A 21,638-nucleotide genomic window follows, 5' to 3' on the forward strand; every position below is an offset into this window, starting at 1 on the left:
CTGTCAGAACTTGGGTATAACACCAATTATAATAAACAAAGGATAGAACTTTACCCTTTCCAGCTATGGCAGAGTTGACAATATTAAAGAAAAAAATGTCTGTATCGTAGACAGTAGGTAAACCCTGCATCTCAAACAAGGGTTATATGGACTAGGAAGAAGAGTACTCCTACTTTTATACCRTTTTCTTTGGCTGGCATTGTATCTTCACACTGCCTTCATAGCATTAAAGCTTTGCTTTGTTTCTGAAACTTCACTAACTCAAATCATTTGCACTCGTACAGTCAGGGAACAAAAAAGATGTCATAAATTCATGTGATCCTTCAGAAACAACTAAGGTAGGTGAATTTCCTACAAAGTGATTGTATATATCTGCCCAGTAAAGAAGTCAAACTTTGAAAGGTCTACTTTTCCTCATGCTAGATATATTGCATCAGCAGAAGCAGATGAAGAACAAAATATTCATCTCAAATGAGAAAAATTATATTCCTGCCAGCTCCTAAGAACATCCAACTAACAACTGAAACTGGTGACAGCAGGATTTTGACGYTGTTCTGCAAACAAAAAAGAAATTTTGCTCAACAAAACAATGGTTTCTGGTTAACTTCTCAGTTGCAGAGCTGCTTTGGGCTTAAGAACCCTTGTTTCTACACTACTTTGAGTCTTTGCCTTGAAAGCTCTTGGTAGTAGTCCAGAGGACTTGTGAYAAGAAGGATTGACTACTGTCTTTCTCTCAGCTTCTCCTCACAGATATGAGACATCTGGGAATTGTCCTATTTGGTCATGATCTTAAACAATTTGTAGGTGGATAAAAGAATTGTGACTATTGAGACTGTGACACAAATCAAGCAATTACTAAATATGCAGAAATTTAGTGTAGTTAGCTCTGACAATGAATCCTGCACATTTCGGTTTTATCTGATCTCTAAACCATACACCGCTTATGTTATATTGGGGTATTTTTATGTWATACTTACGATAATTATAGTAAAGATGCTACTTTAAATGTATTGTAAACCTCACTGMTTTTAACAATGAAGTTGCTCATTATTATTCACAATTTCTAACTGCTTTACAAAACTATAAATGCTTAAAAGAAGCTCCAGAAAGGTATCAATGAGGTGACATAGAAGTAAAGGTAGTGTTACAAGGGACACAGTATTAAAATTGACTTTCCCTGTATGATAGACTCAATAAGCACTTTTCCCAACCTCTGGGGCAAACTATGAGATTGTTTGTTTGCATCTGAAATCCTACATATCTGGAATATGTTGATTTGTTTGAAGCCTAAATGGCGTGAAGTTGCTCCATATCATGTCAATAGAGATGTGAAAAAACACATACTTTACTTGATAAATTCCTGATTGCCCTCCACATATATCTCAGTAAGTCTACACAGAGAACATATATCCATCTGACTTCAYCATTCACAAAAGGAGCAAGGAAAGGATCATATTTCCTATGACCCAGCAGATATCCTTAAAAGTGGATTTAGACAGTTCATAATTACAATAAGGATGCAGATTCCATCTCRCAGATCCTTCATTATTTAAAATCTAATTAGTTGTCTTTGCTTGGTTGGTTGTTAACCCAGCAATCATGTATGTGCATAATTTAAGGCATATGAATAATTCCACTGAGGGCAATGGTCAATATTATTGTTACCAATGGAAATGAGCTGATATGGACAAGTGCTTTGCTTGAATAGGCTGGGGCACAGGACCGGGAGGAATGTATGGTTAGGAGCTTATTTTCAGAAATTCCTTGGAAAAAATTGAGGCTTAATGTACATAATGACTCAAAAAAGACAAAAGCATTTAAGCATTTCAGTCTACAAATTCTACTGCATCATGGAAAGTATTATCATCTTGTCGACCTGGAATAGTCTTTCAGATGTTCTGTATCTTTAAGACATGTGAAAAGGAGTGGCAATGTAATGTCTCAGAGCTCACTCAAGGCAAAGGGAGAGATTTGTGTAAAAAAAAAAATTAACAAAAACCTCCAAACAAGCAAAAATATAAAAACCAAATGAAACAAGACTTACTTTTATGGACTTAGGARCAATGGCTTAAAATATAGGCTAAGGTCTCCAGATGCCTTTGCTCTTAGTCTGGGTAGACATTCTTTCGAAGCATCAACACCCTAAATTAGTGTTAAAGGACTCTAAGCCACAGTCATTCCGTAAGACCGTTTCTAAACAGCCCACATTTGGTAGCTGTTGCTATCAGATCACTACAAAGGAGAGACCAGACAGTTCAATCCAGCTTCAGTCGGAACAGATGACAGTCAAAGGAACAAGCAGCACTTGATCAGCTGATCCTGTTTTGACTACGACATATCTTTCATTTTGTAGTACAGAAGGCAAAAGGAAATTTTAAGCTGAGTTGTTTTCTCCAAGCTCTTATTTTAAAGACTCTGCTTACTGAGTTATCTCAATTATGGAATTTTACAAATTCTGTGTGTACATTCTCTGGGTACATATAAACATCTATAAAGCTTTTTTCAGTGTCTTCATGAGAAAGACAAGACAGATCTGGGTGAAGACAAGGGCATAGGCATTATGAACCTGGGCAGAGAATGCTTGAGACAGATCATTCTGCTATACAGTCACTGTAGGATAAAAATGAATAATGTAGGCAAGATTCATCATATGTGGGCAGTAGGAAAAATAAGAGAACTCCTATGTGTAGCTTGGTTCCCCAATTGTATAGAGAGTTCTGTATACTATGCAGTGATGGAAAGAGCAAATTAAAATTCCATTCTGAGGCAGAAACATTGGCAATTTGTACAGAATTCTCTGCAGGAGCTAAATGGAGCCACTAACTGAGACAGTAGTGCCTTGATGAGGACAACAGAAACAYCAAGATTAATTTGCAACAGAGAATCAAAGAAACTGCAGCAATGGAAGATGAGTCCAGGAGAGGAAAGGGGAAGGTGGCACACAGATTGAGAACATGGAGTCTGCAGAGGTTCCTTCTTCACCTCTCCTAACAAAGACTATGTTGAATCTGCTATGAAAGTCCTCACTCAAGTACACCTGCTCTGATCCAGGTGAACCATAATTCCTGGTTTTAAAAGGAATTAAATAAAAAGCTTTTGGTATAGCTATAGTTCATTTCTATGCTGCCTGAACTTTCTGACAAGAGGGTGGAGTCTCCAGAATTGACCTCTCACAAAGCACTGCACAGAAGTCGAAGCAGTGCTGTGGCTCAATCTCCAGCTCAAGAAAGAACACACTACTGCCAAAGATACGTCTTGACTGGCTTGAGCTTCTTGAGAGACTGCGCAAAGGCAGGAGTCCTGCAGGAGAGTCCTGCCAGGCTGCTGTTACTTGTACAAGAGCAAGGCTGGAGCTGAGATCAGCTTTGCTTGAGAACCAGGTCATCTGCTTGATGGCAAAGCAAAAACATGTAAAATAGCTCATATGAGCTTCTTTATACAGTTATACAGGAATGTCATTTTGCTGTTACTTGGAGCAAGCTGTATTTGCTTTAGTTGCATACAGTTTGAGGGAAGCGTATTTCTACCAACAGAATTTGCCGAGCTAATTTTTTATAGCAGTACTGAATCACATTTTCATCCCTCATTAAATACAGGCCCCACCTTTTCAAGGATATGCACATTTTATCAGATGACAAAGACTGTATGAAGTCAGAGAAACATAGAAAAAGACCAAACTTTCAACTATCTAATCCCAGATGACTGATACTGACTGCATGTTGTCACTGAGTCATTCCACTGTGTTTTTTAACTCTCGGTATATAAGCACTGAACTCCAAAACATTAGTTCATTCGTTAGTACAGCTCCACATTCATATTTCATCTGTTTTCGGCTTGGGTGCACATTGTTTTTTAGAGTCTGATGTTCTTTACCAGACTCAGCTATTATGGAAAATGCAARGTCTCTGTCTGAGGGTAAGGAAGAGAATTACAGCTTGCATTCAAATACCAGCAGGTCAAAATGTCTGTGGCACACAGTGATTGAGCTGAACTGTTTTCCACTGCAAGTCATTTCTGTTGAAAATGCTTCCTGATCCCATACTTCTCCAGCACAGCAGTTTGTGCTTGTTGGAGATGGAGAGATTCATAGAACCATTAAGGTAGGAAAAGGCCTCTAAACCTAGCACCAACAGCATGCTCACCACTAGAGGGGAAATACTGAGCGTTACTAAGTGTCCTAGTTAAATCTGTAATTTCAAGTGGCCTTCACACTAGTTTACTGTACAACTTCAACAGATGGCAAAGGCCATTTAACTTCACACTTTTCAAAATAGATGAAAAAAAAAGTTAGGCTCTCCCTTGACTTAAAATCCCCAGCTGCGTTACTGGCTTTTGTTTTCACAAAGTTGCAACTTTCGTTAGCACTTACATAAGTAACTTACATTAGCAGTGTTCCAAAGGGACATGCATTATCATGGCAAATCAGCTATCTGAAGAGTGGATTTTGCTGACAAAATTTCAGCATATTAGATTTTGTTAATACAACCACCCCAGGGAAATTCCTCTTGTCAGCTAGGGAAGGGGAAATAAAAATAATCAGGAACTACCATTTCCAAATCCTCCCATCCCACCTGTACTCTTTGTGCTCTCTTCAGGAACTTCTCTGTTTTTCTGTGAAAACTGGAGGGTGCTTCATATCTCTGCAGCTTGTTTGCCAATACAGGGATTCTGAACTCCCACTAAAAACATCAGTTACCCAGCAAGAAATCCTTACATCAAAGAAAAATTCTGAGCTCCAATAAAACTCTTGCTTTGCCACCTCACTGACTTTCTCCAGGCTTAATATGTAAAAGAGAAAAAAAAATGTATTTCAATTCAGTTTAACATGGAACATGTTAACCAAAAGTGAAATATTGAAATTCAATTACTGCCAAGTGATAAAGCAACTTACATTCTAGAGTGTGCTGAAACTGCTGCACTTTGAGGATATAAAAAATTTCCTCTAAACTGCTCCCTCAAAAGTTASTTGGTTCTTTGTCAGTGGTGGCTCAGGTCACTCTCTGTGGGCTCTGAAGCTGTCTGTGGGGAAAGAACAGGCCATACACTGACCCAGGCAGGGCTCTTAAAGAAGCAAGGTCTTAAAGACTGAGTCTTAAAGACTGAGCAGGTCTTCAGGTCTTTCCACAAACACACCCTGAAGTCTGCTATGGCAGCCCTTGCTCTGGATCCATTCTGCTTGTGACATAAAATGGCTGACAGACCATTTTCCTGACCTCTTCTGTACTCARCTTCAACAGAGACATTACTTTGGCCTGTTTAGTACTCTGCTCTTCTTGGTTCCTGAACAGTAAATCTGCTTAGAGGAGGTTCATGCGATCAATCCACCTGCTGTAGAGGGGTCATGAAGACCCATGAAAGCTCCCCATTCTCTCACATGAGTGTTTGTTGAGTGACTTTGAAATTTACAGAAATGCCACGTAGTGACCTCCAAAAAATGGTTTAGGTTTGTGTGACTTAATCAGGATTTGAATTCAGACCTGCARAGATAAAAGTCACAGAGCTTTACATGAGTTGTGTTATTCCCACGTAAGCACGTACAACTTTTTTTTTTCTCTTTAAAAGGAAAAGGTTGGGCTTTGAAAAAGTAATCTGAGAGCCCAAAGGCTATTTAGCCATAGTTTTTTTCATTATAGGAACTGCAGCATTTCCACCTCTTACTGCTATTCAGTCATTTGAAAACATTTTCATCYTTTAAAGTCTTTGGAAATTCACTCCAAAAGAATAAAGTGCTCAATTCAAGCATAAAAATATCCCCTGTGATGGTGGGTTTCCAAATCTAAAAATTTCATTTCATCTTAGAATTCTGGGCTATCCCTTCCTGTCTCTGTTTATTTTGTATTTACATTTGCATGGCTGATTATCCAGAAAGGATTTTCTGCCTGTATTACTGTATTGCTGTTTTATAAATGCTTCTATTTTTTTTCAGTGTAGACTGATAGCAAATTCTTCCACAACCATATCAGAACAGTACTGATTGCTGCATGCACAGGAATATACAAGCACATACTATTCATTGATTTCCATAGTCAATTAAGTCCTTAAAAATAAAGACTATGAAAAATAGTACTGTAAAATGTAGATAATCACTACCTTCTGTAATAAGTGAAGGCAAGACTGTAATTTTTTTTTTTGCACTTGATTAGTATATCCCAAGTTCTTCTGCATTCCAATCTAGGAATCCTAGGAAAACTCTATATTTTAGAAAATTAATACCATTTCCAGTTGTGAAATCACCTTTAAAATGCTAAAAAAAAAAAAGTACAATATCTAGAATTCATAGCACACAGATAATAAACCTTAATCTGATAAGCACACTGGCCACTCAGAGAYTGTAAAAGCACTAGAGGTTTTCTGGAGAAATTAGAAAGAGCCTGAATAAGCTGCAACTGCATTACTGACAGACAAGACTGCCCCTTCTCCTTTTCTAATAAGCAACAACACGCAGGCAAGATCAGAATAATGTCCTGACAGATTTGTTCCAGATATGCTTTTAAAGTCAACAGAGTGGATGCTTTATGGTAGTCATAGAATAGTTTGGTTTTGAAAGGCCCTTTAAAGGACGTCTAGTCCAACCCACTGAAATGAGAAGGGACATTCTCCACTAGATCAGGGCTCAGAGCCCTGTCCAACCTGACCTCCAGTGTTTCCAGGGATGGAACATCCACCATGTCTCTGGGCAATCCGACCTTCAATGTTTCCAGGGAYGAGCATCCACCACATCTTCGAGTAACCCATGCCAGCGTTTCACCACCCTCCTTGTAAACATTTTCTTCCTGATATTTGATCAAATCTGCCCACTTTCAGTTTTAGTTCATTACCCCTTATCCAATCACTCCATGTCCTTATAGAAAGTGCCTCTCCAGCTTCCCCAGGGGTACCCAGTACCCCTTTAGGTCTCCCTGGAGCTTTCTCTTCTCCAGGCTGAGCAACCCCGACTCTCTCAGCCTTTCACAGGATGACACAATTTCCTCATAGGAGAGGTCCTCCAGCCCTCTGATCATCTTCATGACCCTCCTCTGCACTCAATCCAACAGCATCATGTCCTTCCTGTGCTGGGCAYCYCAGAGCTGGATGCAGCACTGCAGCTGGGGTCTCCCCAGAGCAGATGGGCAGAATCCCCTGCTGCCCACAGTGCTTTGGATGCAGCCCAGGTATGGTTGGATCTCTGAGCTGTGAGTGCACACTGCCAGGTCATATCCAGCCTCTCATCCAATCAGAATCCACAAGTCCTTCCCAGTAGGAAGACCGATTCTTCTGACTGAGTTCTAAACTCTTAATTTTCTACCTCTTTTCTCTTTGTATCTTTCAGAAGATGTGCCCACTGTTGTTTTTAGGTCTCCAATCTGAGTGCAGTTCAGAGGATTGGAGTTACAAATGGGACATGGGTGCAGGAAAACTATATGCTTATTATGATGGCATGACCACTCATCATACTGAGTCCTCAAATCCTGCCCAGGCAGAAATCCCACTGAAATTAGTGAATAAAGCCAATATTAATGGACCAATTCTCTCTGCAGGCAGGAATGACTTATTATTCACAGTAAGACTGGTAAACTTTTAGTTGTATCACCCTTCGTCTTAAAAGCAAGATGTTGAAACAAGTTAAACTCAAAAGAAAYGTTAATTTAATAAACAGTTTTAAAGACATGACTTGTGTCCTGACCTTGGGCATATTTCCTTGTCTTTTTCTTTCCCGGGATCTAGATAATGAACCTGTCTGTTATTTGTGAATTTGTCTAGTGGATATGGGTCCACAGCGAACAACTTGATTATTTTTTCAGAAGGCATCAATCATCATTTCTTGACAAAACTGGTGGTAGGGCTCAAGCAGTGCAGCCACAAAGAGTGGCACTCAAAATCCTAAGTCATGTACAAATGTCCCAGTAGTTTAGCTCTTAATTCTATAGGTCTGGGACAAAAGATTAAAGAGAAGAAAGGTCTCAGTGGTGATCAGACAGCAGCAGTTAGGATACAATCTAAAGAACAAAAGAGGAAGGAAAAGTGAAATAGCAACAGAAAGACAGGGCTATYAAAAAGGTCCTTTCCACACAGGAGCACTGGGCAGAGGGTCTCTATTAACACCTCCCATAACCAACCCAAAAAAGCTTATTTTTAATGGAGAGTTTCTTTTCATATAGAGAAAGAGGGCTGAGAAGTCCAAAGTTGAGCTCTGAAGGGCTCATAAAAAYCTCATTTCACACAACAAGTGTATTGAACAAATGTTCAGCAGCAGGTTTTCATGGCAGGTGCCAACGAGTAAGTCACTGCTGTTACTCACTTTCAAGTCAGTGGTACAGCAATGATTACAGTTGAATGTGCAGTTGTTAATGAAAAAAACAGACTGAGATCAGCATTTATGCAAATTAAATGAGGAAACTGCTTTTTCAATGCTGTGGCCCTTCAGTGCTCTGAACTGTGGGCCCTCTGCCCTTACCCAGCACCATTACAGCAGATGGAGATAACCTGCAATCACAGCGATGGGCTGCTCACACTTGCRTGCTCATTCTTTGTAAATTTTTCACATTCATGCAAACCCCTGCCAAAAAGATGATTAAAAAACCTCAACCCCACAACAATAAACACCCAGCATTTTCTTGGAGGGGCGGAGGTGGATGGAGAATAAAAACCATGGAAACATGTAGACAGACATATTCTTAGAATCAGATCATTCTCTTTTGTGGAAAGCCTTACTAATTCAAGCTTAAGTGCTGCAAGAATAAAGGGTTAGAAGGAAAAACACAGCTGGCAAAAATTGGAGGTTGCAGCTTTGCATTTAATGCCTTCCACTTTATGGCAGTATCTCTGAATTTCTCAAGTCTTCCTCATTGGCTGCAACAGGCTGGAGGAGGGATGTGTGAAAAGCTCACAAGATCTGTCAGTGCTGTCAGCAAAGCAAATTACATCTGTTGTTCAATTTGTTCAATTTTGATTTCACGATGGAATTGTAAGGRTGACTGTAAGCCCCTGTTTCAAGCTGATTTAGTGACTCTTGAAAGTTTGATCATAAAGACGAGAGGTGGAATGAAGTTCCAGGACAGCCCGTTTAACCCACTGCATCTGCATATGTTTGTCTCTGCTCTCCATGGGGATGTGATGCTCCTGAATGTTAGCACTGATTCAATCTCCCTATGTTGTGTCTCTCACTACACTGTGGTGGCTCTACTGCACTGTTTTAGACTATTAACATACTTTCTTGCCTAGGGATTGGAGAAGACTAACAAGGATTTTTTAAATCTGAGGAAGTCAACTTATGTGCCAGTTTGGTTATCTCTTCCAGGGACAGGTTAGTGCCCTGGATCTCATCCAGACTTGGCCTTAGTCCATCTATAATAATACCACACTCTTTAGTTTACACTTAGAGCCTTGAGGTAAATTGTTCCTGGAGGCACTGCATGTTATTTTCAGAGACAAACCAAGTATTCTGAAGTGTTGTCCAAATGACATGGGTGAAAGCCAATTCTCCAAAACTGATGGCAGGCTCAAGGTTGCTCATTATTAATTATCTTCAAGCAGATCAAGCAGAATTATTCAGTCCTGGAATTCAAGCTGTAAGGGGCAAGCAAAACAACTTGGGACAAGGTTCTCCACTACCCAGCAGTGTAAACAGCCCAKTGCAACAACACGTGGCTGTGTTTTGGAATTTCTCTGCACTGTTTTCATTTATATGTACAATTGCTTATATGCAGGGCAGTGGAGAGACCAGGCACATAAAACTGAGGCTGCAGTGGGTAGATTTGCATGCAGTTTCACAGGTCTCCAGCTGCAGAGAGCACATTTCACACAAAGATGAAAACCCTTCTAGAGACAGGGCACTGGCTGAATTGTGTTTAACTCAGAAATGAAGCTTCCCCTGAAGGACAGTATCAAACTGATTAAAAATAATTAAAAAGAAGATCCATTAGGGAAGGTTGAAAGCACTGAATCCCCTCAGATWGGAAAAAAGATTAAATGAAGACAACAAATGCCTACAAATATTTTAACACTATGTTATAAACTACACGGAGATTAATTTTCCTCCTTAGTCAACAAGACAAYACAAAATAATGGATTGCAGCAGAGACTGATTACAAAATACCAAATCATTCAATTTGCAATTTGTATTTTCAACTGCTGCTGGAAGTTTCCAAGAGGGATGGGTCTTCAGAAATGGGTCTTGGTGCCTGCACCAAGCAAGCTGCTAATGCTGGCTGATCATACATTAAGGAGAGATTTGAGAATAATAACTTCAACTCCTTCTACAAAGCATAGGAAAAGTAATAATGTGACATACCACAAGAGGGGCTTGTCTACTCAAATGGTTCTAAGGACTGACTGCCCATGAGACAAAGCTGCCTGGCATGGGACAAAATAAACCTAGTAAGACTGAGGCAGCACAGGAGATGTGTTTCTACAAACACTTAACACTCCCTTCAATAAAGATCAATTCTTCGCTGAAGAGTCAACAAGGTTGTATTGCACAGATTTTCAYCCTGTCCAATGTAGTTATTTCACATTAAAAATTTGGCTCCTTTTAAGTAACTATCCTACCTTACATAATACGTGTGGAAACGTTTTCCCTAACGTTTTTCTTTCCTATTTCAAAAGAAACCAATCTACTCACAAGTCTTATCTGCTAAGAGAGAGATAGAGATTGGAAAGTGCGTATTGATCTTAGCAATGCCAAGTCCTTCTAGGGAACAAAAGGTTATTGCTTTCCTGTCTCTGATTATCTTTTTGTGAGGATGTGGATCACAGGCTGGGAAACAGTTCTCTATGAGAGAGGAGACAGATTTCACTACACAGGTGAAAAGCCTGCACTGGGAAGCACSAAGAAAGAAGCAGGAAACAGAAGTTAAAATCTGAAGAGCTATTAAGCGGATTAGGAGTCTATGGCTTGTGACAGGTCACACAGCTTTCTAATTTTTAAACATGCAGGTTTAACCTTGCAAACTGTGGCACAGGACAGGCATTGGTTTCATGAAATGACTACTGTATTTTTCAGGGCAACATACTGTCATGTGCTAAGCTCCCCTCCATTCTCACTAAGAAGAATGCAGAGATCTAGGTGTCTTTCAAAAGTTGGGGTGGGTTTTCTTTTTGTTTTGTTTTGGGTTTTTTTTTTTTTTCCAGAAAATAAGAAGATATAATTGAGAAGCACTTATAGAAAAGTTCAAAGCAAGGGAATTGCTCCATCATCTCAACACCTCCAGCCAAGTAATTCAGCCCAGAGCTTTACMTGTTGTTCTGCTGAGTTTTAGGTCAGGCACATATTTTCAGATTTAAGAAGGAAGCGAAGAAAACTCCCTACATCCACATGTATGTCCTTGGAAAACTAATCTCAGTAGATATGAAGGCCCTGATTAGTCATCTGTAAGACCTCATGTTGCACTATGACTGCATGTGGGAACTCTCAACAGCATGATGATCAAGATTTTGTAAAATAAAAAGCAAGATCCTGACCTTTTGAAATTAATGAGAATTTTGCCATTGACCCSAGCAGGACCCCAGATTCAAACCTTGTTATCTACCCTGAATTGCAGAGGAGCTAAGAACTTGACAGTCTGCTTGAACTTTGAATGCTCAGCACTTTTAAATATTAGCCCATTAGCTTACGTTGTTAAGCTTAATGAATTACCTATGAAAATCATCACCTAAAATTTTTCTCTGAAATATTGTCCGATCTGCAGACAAAATTTTCTTACACTCTTTTTAAATCTGTACTTTCAGTGTAAAATGGACAACATACTCTGTATTTCTATTTTAAATAACTGTGCAGATTTACTTCCTTATAAAGCAATTTTAATTTTCATGACCTCATTGTGCTTCCAGGAGATGTTTCAGAGCTGCAAAGAGSATAGCCTCCTACCTCTGCACCCCATGGAGATGCAGCTCCCAATGGGCTGTCTATGAAAAATCCACTCTTCCTCAGCCAAAAATGCAAAGACCAGGGAGTAAAGTTATGTACGAGTCAGACTRCACTAAGGAAACTGTGGCTCACAGAAAGTTTAAGATAGATATTTGTATCCTACCTCACTTTCTTAAATTCTTCCTTCAGAAATTGAAATGTTGCATCATTTCTATTCTTTACTATCTTTACTAGAATGCCCTTGCCATAGACTCTGAATCTTACTGTATAAACCACAATAGATATGGTTGGAAATTACATGAAATTACAATGTGAGTATTTAGAGACTCTTTCTATATATAAATATTAAAGCAATAGCACTTCTCCTAGGCATGCCCTGTAGTAGGTGCCCAAACAACACCAGTTCCCAGCATTGCACAGACCCCTCTGCAGAGGGAAACACCTCACACCTCAGACACCTCCCTTACCAGATGGGAAACACTGATCAGAACTGAATTTTGTCTGCTTTGTCAATATAACACAAAGAGACAAAAGTCATATGGGACAATAGTATTCTTAGGATTATTTCCAGCAGCTTARCCAAGAATGTCTGCCAGCTCAGGTGTTCAGGTATTTACTCAAACTTTGTATTTCATGGTTCTTTAAACATAGGTGAAACTTCTTTATGAACTRAATTTCCTCCTCCTTAATTACTGACCTTTTTTTCTGTAGTGCTAACTCTTATCTTTTGTAGTCTTGTCTCGAAAAAACTAGGGACTGACGATAAAAAAAATTTCTCTTTCCAAAGCAAGCATTCTCACAATACCATAAACTAAAAAACTCGTTATATGCATGCCCTTAAAAATAATGACTATMAATCTGTATTAATTTTAGGTCTGAGTTCACCATACTGTCTCTAAAGAAAAAAAAAAGAACAGCTCAGGATATCAGTGGGAAAAAAAAGCTGGCTGAATGCCAAACAACTAAAACTCAGTTTGCTGCAGGGAYACCATGAAAATCAGACTGTCTGCTGCAGTCATGGTAGAAAATAATTTGGAAGTGAGTATATGATTTTGGCTCCTTTTATTAGATAACTGATAATGATTTAAGCATGATTCATATCCAGTCATGAAAATGACACATGTGCCCAAAGAATGGGAATTGGAAGAGTCTTTCATAGCACATGTCTGGAGAAACTGATGATAACTTGTGRAGAGGTTTCAACAATACTGAATGACATACACAGCCAAAACTATTTTCATGTATTTTTCTGATATCGTTTACTCTCTCCCATTTTCCCCGTAAATAAATCCTCTCAATCACACACAGCATGGAGAAATGCGAGCTAAATGTGGTAAAAAGACAGGTATAGTATATGTAGCCATAGCTGAGCTGTGGAGCAGTTTTGCCCCATTTCTATTCTGACTTTAACTTCTGCTCTTCATTATTTTATTAATTTATACCCTCTTTTCTAGTAATAGCATTTTTTTTTCTCTGAGACCCAGACTGCCCTTGTGGTTTGATCTCTGCCTTTTATCTTAGGCATTAGAAGAAAGCTAGAGTCACTATTCTAATCTAAGCTTAAGATAGAGACAACTTCTAGCTGTTCCACATAGAGACCATCCTTTGCAGATAAGCTAAATCTTCAAAGGGAAATCTTGTAAACTCTAAATCACTGGTGGGTAGAAAGCAGCTTCAGGATCATGTTTAAGAGAGAAGCTGATGTGGACTAACAGCACAAGCTGCCTCAGTCCACATTATCCTTTTGTGTGTTTTGAGCCTTCTCAAATCAAACCGCATCACACATTGTAACACACCCTACCATCTTGGAGAACCAAGCGTCATGACATGCCAGACTTACAAGCTGGTGAGAGTGTGGGTTAGCCTCATACAGGCTGGACTGTGTTGTGTGTGAATGAAAGTCCTGGATCATATCATACTGCTGTAAAAGCTGATGGCCAGAGCCGAACCCAGAAACATGTATACTTATGGTTTACCGGTGAAAGCTAAACCTAATGTTAACTCCTATAATATAARTGTATTGCAATGAATTTCCCAATACTTTAGGGATTAAAAGGCACAAAGGTGCTGAAATATGCAGAATTACAGTACAGCACAAGATGAGACTCCATTTATATTAAAGATACTGTGTTTTGGCTAAACATGCAACCACAATTGATATGAGTATCAGAGCTAACAGCATTAGAATAAATTCTTCAATGATAGACGTCATAATCAGGAGTACTGGCAGAATTTGTGAGGCCTTTCTTATAAAACCTATGAGCTGTTCAATGCAGTGCCTTTTTAACATAAATGCCATGGGTAGGGCACACGGTTGTCTGTCATAAATATTTCTACATCAGTAATCTGGAGATGTATGAGATGTTTCACTCCTGCAGAAAGGGTCTTTCAATGACTTCCTGCTCAACCAAGGTACATTGTAAATCTTCAAATCAATAAGCCATTTACAATCTTTCAAAATTAAAATATCAGTGGAAAAATCAACATTTATATTTTATTTCATTGCACCAGGTAACTTCCCCTCCCCATTTTACCTCCTAGCAAGCTGAGTTAATTCAAGTTCCATGCTAGCAGCCATGCATTCATCTAGAGAACAAGCAAAAAAGCTAAAGCCCCCAAGTTTCAACATAGCTGTGAGCATGAGAAGGACTCTCAGCTTGTCATTTTCGGATACGTACCCAGTACAGCACATCTGTCCAGCCCTCCATGGTGATGCACTGAAACACCGTGAGCATGGCAAAAGCAAAATTGTCAAAGTTGGTAATGCCGTGCTTAGGTCCCTCCCAGCCCGCCTTGCACTCGGTGCCRTTCTGACACTGCCGCCCATGGGCAGACTGGGGAGCACACGGAGAGGGTTCATCTTCCGCAGGTGTATCTTAAAGGAGAGAAGGGGGAAAAAACAGGTGAAGAAAACTATTTGACCCACTTATAAGCAAGTGAAGGATATCTGATTTTAACAAATATATTTTGTACTAAGTCTGACAGATTTCTCAGGAATACATGAGCAACTGCTCACTGTCACACTTTGCTTTTTTATTGTAAAAAATAATAGCCAAGCTGTCAAATTTTATAGTCAAAACTAAGACAGACCTTTTTTTTTCAAAGCATAGCCTCCTGTGAAGAAGAAATCATGCCTTTCAACATGACAGGGAACATTAGATCAAGCCTATCATGTTTCATTAGGCTGCGTGTCATGACCAGCATTTTCCTACCGCAGTCACCTGGCATCTGGGTTAATCTTGGAATTGCAGCACTGACTGGCACTGCTGGAGGAGGCTGAGCCCCTGCAGCAGACAGGCTTCAGTGCTCTGGAGACAGGTTGATGTGGCACTGGGCCACTGCTGAATTACAGCAGAGTGTCTGGAACCCTGCTCTTTTGGCATTTAGATGATGTGTGGCATTTTATCAGTAGCCCAGTGGCACTCAGAAACTAAGTGCTGCTTGATTACCCACCCTTTATTCTGTACAGGTRTTTTCAAAGACATGAGAACCTATACAGCGAACCAAACTAAATGCTTTGGTATGGAAAAAAAGCTACAGAAAACATTCTTACAAGCACAAAAACTTCTGCAACATATTTTTTTTTAAACATACAGATTTCAGATCTTAGTGCTACATTTTTAACAGATGCAGGTATGCATGTATGTGTAGGGGAGTGGGTAATTATGTTTGTTTCTCATCTTATATGGTAAACAATGCAATTTTCAAAAAGTTGTAATCACATTCTGATCACGAAAAAATGACAGAAATAATCATATCAGAATTAGATACTATAACGTTAATGCTTCCAGACAGAATGGAGAAAAATACACCCACTTTAAAGATGCAAACCAGAGTGACKGTTCATTATAATTCTAGCATCATTTCCAGAAAATGAAATCTGCCAATATTATAAAAGCAGAAAATACAGAACTTCTGAAACAATTTTCTGTACAATATTTTCTTACTTATGAGTTGAACTAGGTCCTAGCATTAGCACCCACCACCACATAAGAAAYAGCTACTGCTCAAGATCAATAAATCAAATAAAAATGAACATATGGTTAGATGACTGACAGTGCAATTGAATTATTTTGAATTGTGAATATTTATTTCTTCAAATAATTTGAAAGTTCTTTCCTGATGGATTTGATGCAAAAAGTTTCTTCCCATTAATATAATTTCTTTTCTTTCTGGTTGCACTTCTAACCACAGTCACAGCCTGTGATTAAAAAAATAGCTACTGCTCTGAATTATAAATTCCTTTACAATSATACTGGTTTAAAACAAAGATGCATTTGTGTATGAGATTAATAATAAAATATATAAGTGGTTCATTTCTGTGATGCCATCTCCCRTTAGTTCAGTTTGCAGTGCTGAGACTGTGAAACCCTAAAACTTACCCAAGCAGTGAGYAACACCCACCTGTCTCCCATGCTAGAGGAAGTGCTCTATTACATATGGAAAAAGTCTCCCTCTGGAAATTTTTGCATGTATGTGTGTGTTCCCCTTACCTATCAGTCCCCCTTGCACATGGTAGCAGGTCTTATGCATCTTCCCCATGAATAACTCCAGTCCAATGATGGCATAGATAATAATGACAAACAGCACCAGCAGGGCAATATGCAACAGAGGGACCATGGCCTTGATAATTGAATTTAAAACCACCTGGAGACCTGCAGAGAGAACAGAAGGAAGCACTTATCAGCAAGAGAACAAAATTCAGAGAGGCTATAAATTGCACAGTAGTTTTTCAGTTTTATTTCATCCCCACCACCTGAACTCATTTTCGTGATGATGTAAAGATTACATTAATGCCCCCACCCTGAGGAGGGAATATATTGACTGTTTTTATTCTTGAAAAAGAAGGCCTAAGATGTTCCACACACAGTATTGAGGAGAGTGAAAGCATAGGAAARCCAAAGAACAACCAGACCTGAAGAGGGACAAGAACCATAAGAGGGCAAATGCTGGGGAGCATAGAGCTGTACTACAGAGCATGGGGAGAGGTAGCAAACAGATGCCATGTCCATACTCTGATGCTGGCTTTTCCCACAGATCAAGCCAGTCCCAGGCAGAGCCTGAGCTGCTCAAGAACCCAAACTGAGTTAGAGCTCCCAGCTAACTTAGGATCTCGCTGTGCTCCACATCCACCTCATTTAATTTCAGTCTCAACAGAAGGAGAGTCAACACCAGCAGTGCTGGTTTTGTCCCAAGATTTAGAGATTACCTTTTATAACAGAGATTGCCTAGAAATGGGTATGAGAAATATATTATTATAAGACTGTTAAGATATGAGACTGTTAAAGGTCCTAATCACGAGCAAGCCAAACATTCCTGGAACAGTCCAAGGAAGGTGACTTGTAGTCAAATTGTCTAAATCACTAAGCAGCTGCACCCCTAGATACACTTGACTTGAGATACAGATTCATGTGCTTCCCTCTGCTTCCTTCCGCATTTTGTAAAACCAGAATAATAAAGGCCTCATAAGCCTTTAGTAAGGATTTGCATTTACAAAGATCTTAAAGTCATAGCTGATAGCAATGATAGCAACCATTGTCACTAGCAAGTTATTAATGATGGAAGTACTGAGAGACCTCTAGAACTCTACAGTCTACAAATAGCCAGATCAGAACAATTACAAGCTCATGATTTGGCAATGACTGAGAGCCAGAAGTCATTAATGTCTCCTGCAAATGCTGTCATCTCCTCAGAGAAGTTGGTATTAGCTGTGATTTTCGAAAAATGTGATTCATGAGTTGTAAATGTCTGTTATACATCTGCCAAGAGAGCTTGTGATAACTAATAACTTTTAAAATCTATCATCTAAGATCTTAGACTTTCTTTTTTTCTTCCTTTTTTTTAAACTAATTTTAATACTTTCTAATGAGGATGACACATCTCTTGWCAGGCACTTTCCCTTGTAGGCATTCCACTTGTCAGTTCACAGCTAAGGCTGAGACTGCCTTTGCTCCACAGCCATGATGGAACACAGCAGAAGCAATCCAATGTAGCATCAGCTGCCTGGCCAACAACATCACTCACTGCCTGTTAGCAAATACAAGCTGGATTCTAACATCTCTCAAATGTCAGAACATCTTTTCAGATGCCTACAGGTGGTTCAGATATCTATTATCAGTTATCTATGCAAAGGACATATATCCAAAGGCAGCAACATTCAGCATAAAACATTCTGGCTTTCACAAAGAGATTCTTATATGAACCACATTACTAAGAGGATCAAGACATCCTATATAAGAGTGGGCCACTCTGCTTGCTCAGTTTTCTTGGTGTGCTTTTCTCAAGAAGCAATGTCTCCAGAGAAATAAAAAAAATTGCTGTGCTTACATGAGGCAGTCAACCTTTTCCTCTAATGCCCATGTCATTCAGTCTACTAATTCTAAATATGTACAGAAAATGTAGTGCAGTCAACATCACCATTGTTCTAACTCTTTACATTGGTCAGGAATATTACCTTCCCCAGAAAATTAAAACAATACCTCACCTTCTACCAAACAACATACAACAATACAAGAATGTTAAAAGGCTACAGATGGCTACAAACTTGGAAAAAAAGACACCGCAAACTTTGCAGATTGAAATACTTGTAGGTKCATATAAATCTACACAAAAGCAAATTATTTTAGGAGACTTGTTATTTCAAAACGTAGCCAAGCCTATGAGGTTAAGAGTCCTAATACTAGGTTTTATGTAATTTACCCTTTATTATTACTATTAATTAATTTAATGTTCATTGCACGTTATACCCATTACTCTTGAGAGGGTACTGCAGACAGACAAAAGATGAACAAAAAAGCTCTCTCATTTTAAAAACAGCTTCATTAACACCCATGCCATGAAAGCACTTCAGCCTACCACAGATGTCCAGAGAAGATAGTACCTCCACAAACCAATGCCTTTTGTGCTAACAAAAGTAGTACTTGTGAAACTAAAGATTTGCACCATAAACTTAAGACTATAAGATATTTAGATGGTCAAGGGGAACGTGTACCACCAGAAGATGTACAGGACCTTCAGACAGCTTAATTAGTGAAAAGCTTCTTGAGAATAATAAGCCAACTTTGAAGAGCACATAAAATACTGAATACTGTTAGCATGAATTGATGTGTGTGCTGTGCAGTATCCCTTTAGGGCAGCCTGTTTGTGCATCCAGATGATTCAAATACTTAGCAAACTTAAACACGTTAACATCAAAGTATTCAGAGAGTTTCTGAAAGTTTTTTAAAAAAACCAAAAAAAMMMAAAAAAAAAACCTAATAATGCAGTGACTTTAGAAATATGTCCAGACATAATGAATGCTACTTGTRGAAAGGCAAAAGATCCATGCACGTCACAAGGCTCTCCACATTGTTGTTGAGTTTATTGCTGCAATACAGCTGCTATCTGCAAATTGCTTTGTTCTCAGTCATGCAGTCATTTGCAACACGAAAAGCTGTTGCAAGGAATGGTATGAGGAACCAAGCCCAGACAGTCAGAAAACTCACTGTACTGGCAAAGGGGGAACAGGRAGAGTGGATGAAGAGGGATTAAAGGACTGGGGAAGAGACATGGGTAAGGTGRAACAGAGTCACTTTTCCAACAAAAATATCACACGCTTCAAAACACATCAAATCTGTCTTCTAAAATCTGAGAGGTGCAGATGCATTTCTGATCAGAGTAAATCAAGGAGAGTCACTCCCTTATAAACAATCACAACGATTTTTCTAACCAATGGTGAGAATTCTACACACCTTTGCAGGCTTKTTCTCTGCACTGAGGAAGAAAAGAGAGTTCAGCTTATGATAGAATGATTTCTCTCTCCCAAGTCATGGATACTCTTAATCTKTGCATGATGTAATTCATAGGTATCATCCCACTTGAATGTTCATACTATTGTACATCTTTATCATTTTTTTCTCACTGGTGGAGGTAAGGCTTGCATTCCTAGCAATAGGCTGTGCAGCTGATAATGATAATCAAATCAGAGTGCCTGGTAACCTGACCAGACTGCAGACCTGGCCTCTGGATTTGAAGGAGGCAATGCCAATAACTGCTTTCTACAGCAGAGCCAAGTTTCTGYGGGGCTTTTACAAGAGGCTGGCAATGTCATCACTGGCCAACCATAAGCATAAGGTCTTGAACTTAAGTCCCAAGAATTAAATATAAAAATAAATGGGTTTCAAATATTTGGCATTCCAAATYGGCTTGTTCATGTGCTAGACTCTCTCCAAACATCTGCAAAGGTGCAGCATCTGCCTTGAGGAGCTCACTCCAGGCTGGACACAGAGAACTGCAGAGGGATTAGGGAAAGTGCAACGAAAGGGATTGTTTGCACTTTTCTAGCCCACGCTTTTCTTCTGTTAATAATTGAAGATCTTAAACAATTCCTAGTATTTATTTTAAAAGCACTTCAGTTTACCTTTAAAAAAATCCTCTTGGCAATGTTCTGTTGGCTGACACTGATTCCATAAATGTTTCAGCAAGCAAAACACACTAATGCCATTCCCTGGGCTCACAGAATTTAGCGTTTATTTACACTGATAAAACATTTTAAATATTAATACATGAGAAAAACATTGCTTTTTATACYAGGTCAAGCCCTTTTTAGCCTCTAGAGGACCACATTAACCCAAAACTTTAGAATATAACTGGGAAGAAGAGGGACTAGGGAAGAAAGAAGGAAAAAAGCTTTTACCAAGTAACATTGATCCTTCTCACAGCTATGGGAAATTTACTTTTAGGGCTGCTGCAGGTGTTTTAGGGCTATTATGCTGTGTTTCTGTCTCAGGAAGATGATGAGAGGAGMTGGTTGCTCTCTCATTGATCCAGGCAGTTATAGAACAATGTGCTTTATCTCAGAGCAYGTAAGTGTCTGCACCTAAAGCAATGGGATTACCTACATATCCCCTTGTGTACTTACAAGCTTTTCTGGATTTCAACCAATGTTTAGCAAGATGGCACAAGAAAAAGACCCAGCTGCTAAAATGCACTTGGCATTGTTRGATTGTGGAACATATCCAAAGAAATTAATGGTAGGTTTGCTAATACAGAATTCYTCTCAAGAAAGACATGCCTATAAAAAGTAAGACATTTCTTAGAAGCACCCAACTTGCCTTTTTTCCAAGACTGTGAACTTTTAGACTTGAAAAATCTTCTTTCTGGGACTGATTCTGACACATTTTTTTCACAAAATAGACAGCATTTTTCCTTCATTGCACAGTGGTGTTCATATATTCCCAATTAATTAATGCCCGAGTGCCCAATTACCTCACATTAACCACCCTTTTCCTCTCAAGTTTCCCACCCTTTTTTTCTCTCCCTTTTCCCATCCTTCTTCCTCTCACTTTCATTCCCTTTTTCTCTCTTTTYCACCCTTTCCTCCTTTATTTAAATATTTCAAATGTTCAAAGGGGATTTTCCCCGCAAACCCTTAAAATCAATGGAAAACAGTGATTCACTTGCAATTAAAACCTTAAGATGATGAAATTGGGGGCGTTGCCCTTAACTCAAGCCCATAAAATAGCATCAGAAAGGTTTCCCCCTTTCATTTAAACCAGAAAAGAACAATTACCCATCAACTAATACCCTTAAATTATGGAAAAGGTAGGTTTTCCTTCAACTGATACGCTTAAATCACACATGAAGGGGATCCCCGCCAGTTTAAACCCCTCTCCGGCGCTGCCCTGTAGCACCAGGTTTGTCCTCTGCACATTTGGAGCAATCCAGGTGTTCCCCCAGCTCCTACAAGATGCTCTCATTGTCGTTCTTTGAGAGATTTCTGGAGATCACCCACTCCAGAGGCTCCAGTAACCCC

General features: G+C 39.2%; 1 protein-coding gene across 1 annotated transcript in view; it reads right to left on the reverse strand.

Moving 5' to 3' along the window:
- The window catches only part of CACNA1C (calcium voltage-gated channel subunit alpha1 C), a 413,981-nt gene that overhangs the window by 146,622 nt on the left and 245,721 nt on the right, over nt 1-21,638 (reverse strand). Inside the window, exons 6-7 of the mRNA XM_057390048.1 lie at nt 16,339-16,500; nt 14,524-14,720 (exon numbers count right to left, since the gene is read on the reverse strand). Coding sequence (XP_057246031.1) covers nt 14,524-14,720; nt 16,339-16,500 — 359 coding nt within the window. The remainder of the gene's footprint in view (nt 1-14,523; nt 14,721-16,338; nt 16,501-21,638) is intronic.

The sequence above is a fragment of the Malurus melanocephalus genome, unplaced genomic scaffold (assembly GCF_030028575.1).
Source record: "Malurus melanocephalus ecotype Western Australia unplaced genomic scaffold, MMel_1.1 scaffold_22, whole genome shotgun sequence".
NCBI lineage: Eukaryota > Metazoa > Chordata > Aves > Passeriformes > Maluridae > Malurus > Malurus melanocephalus.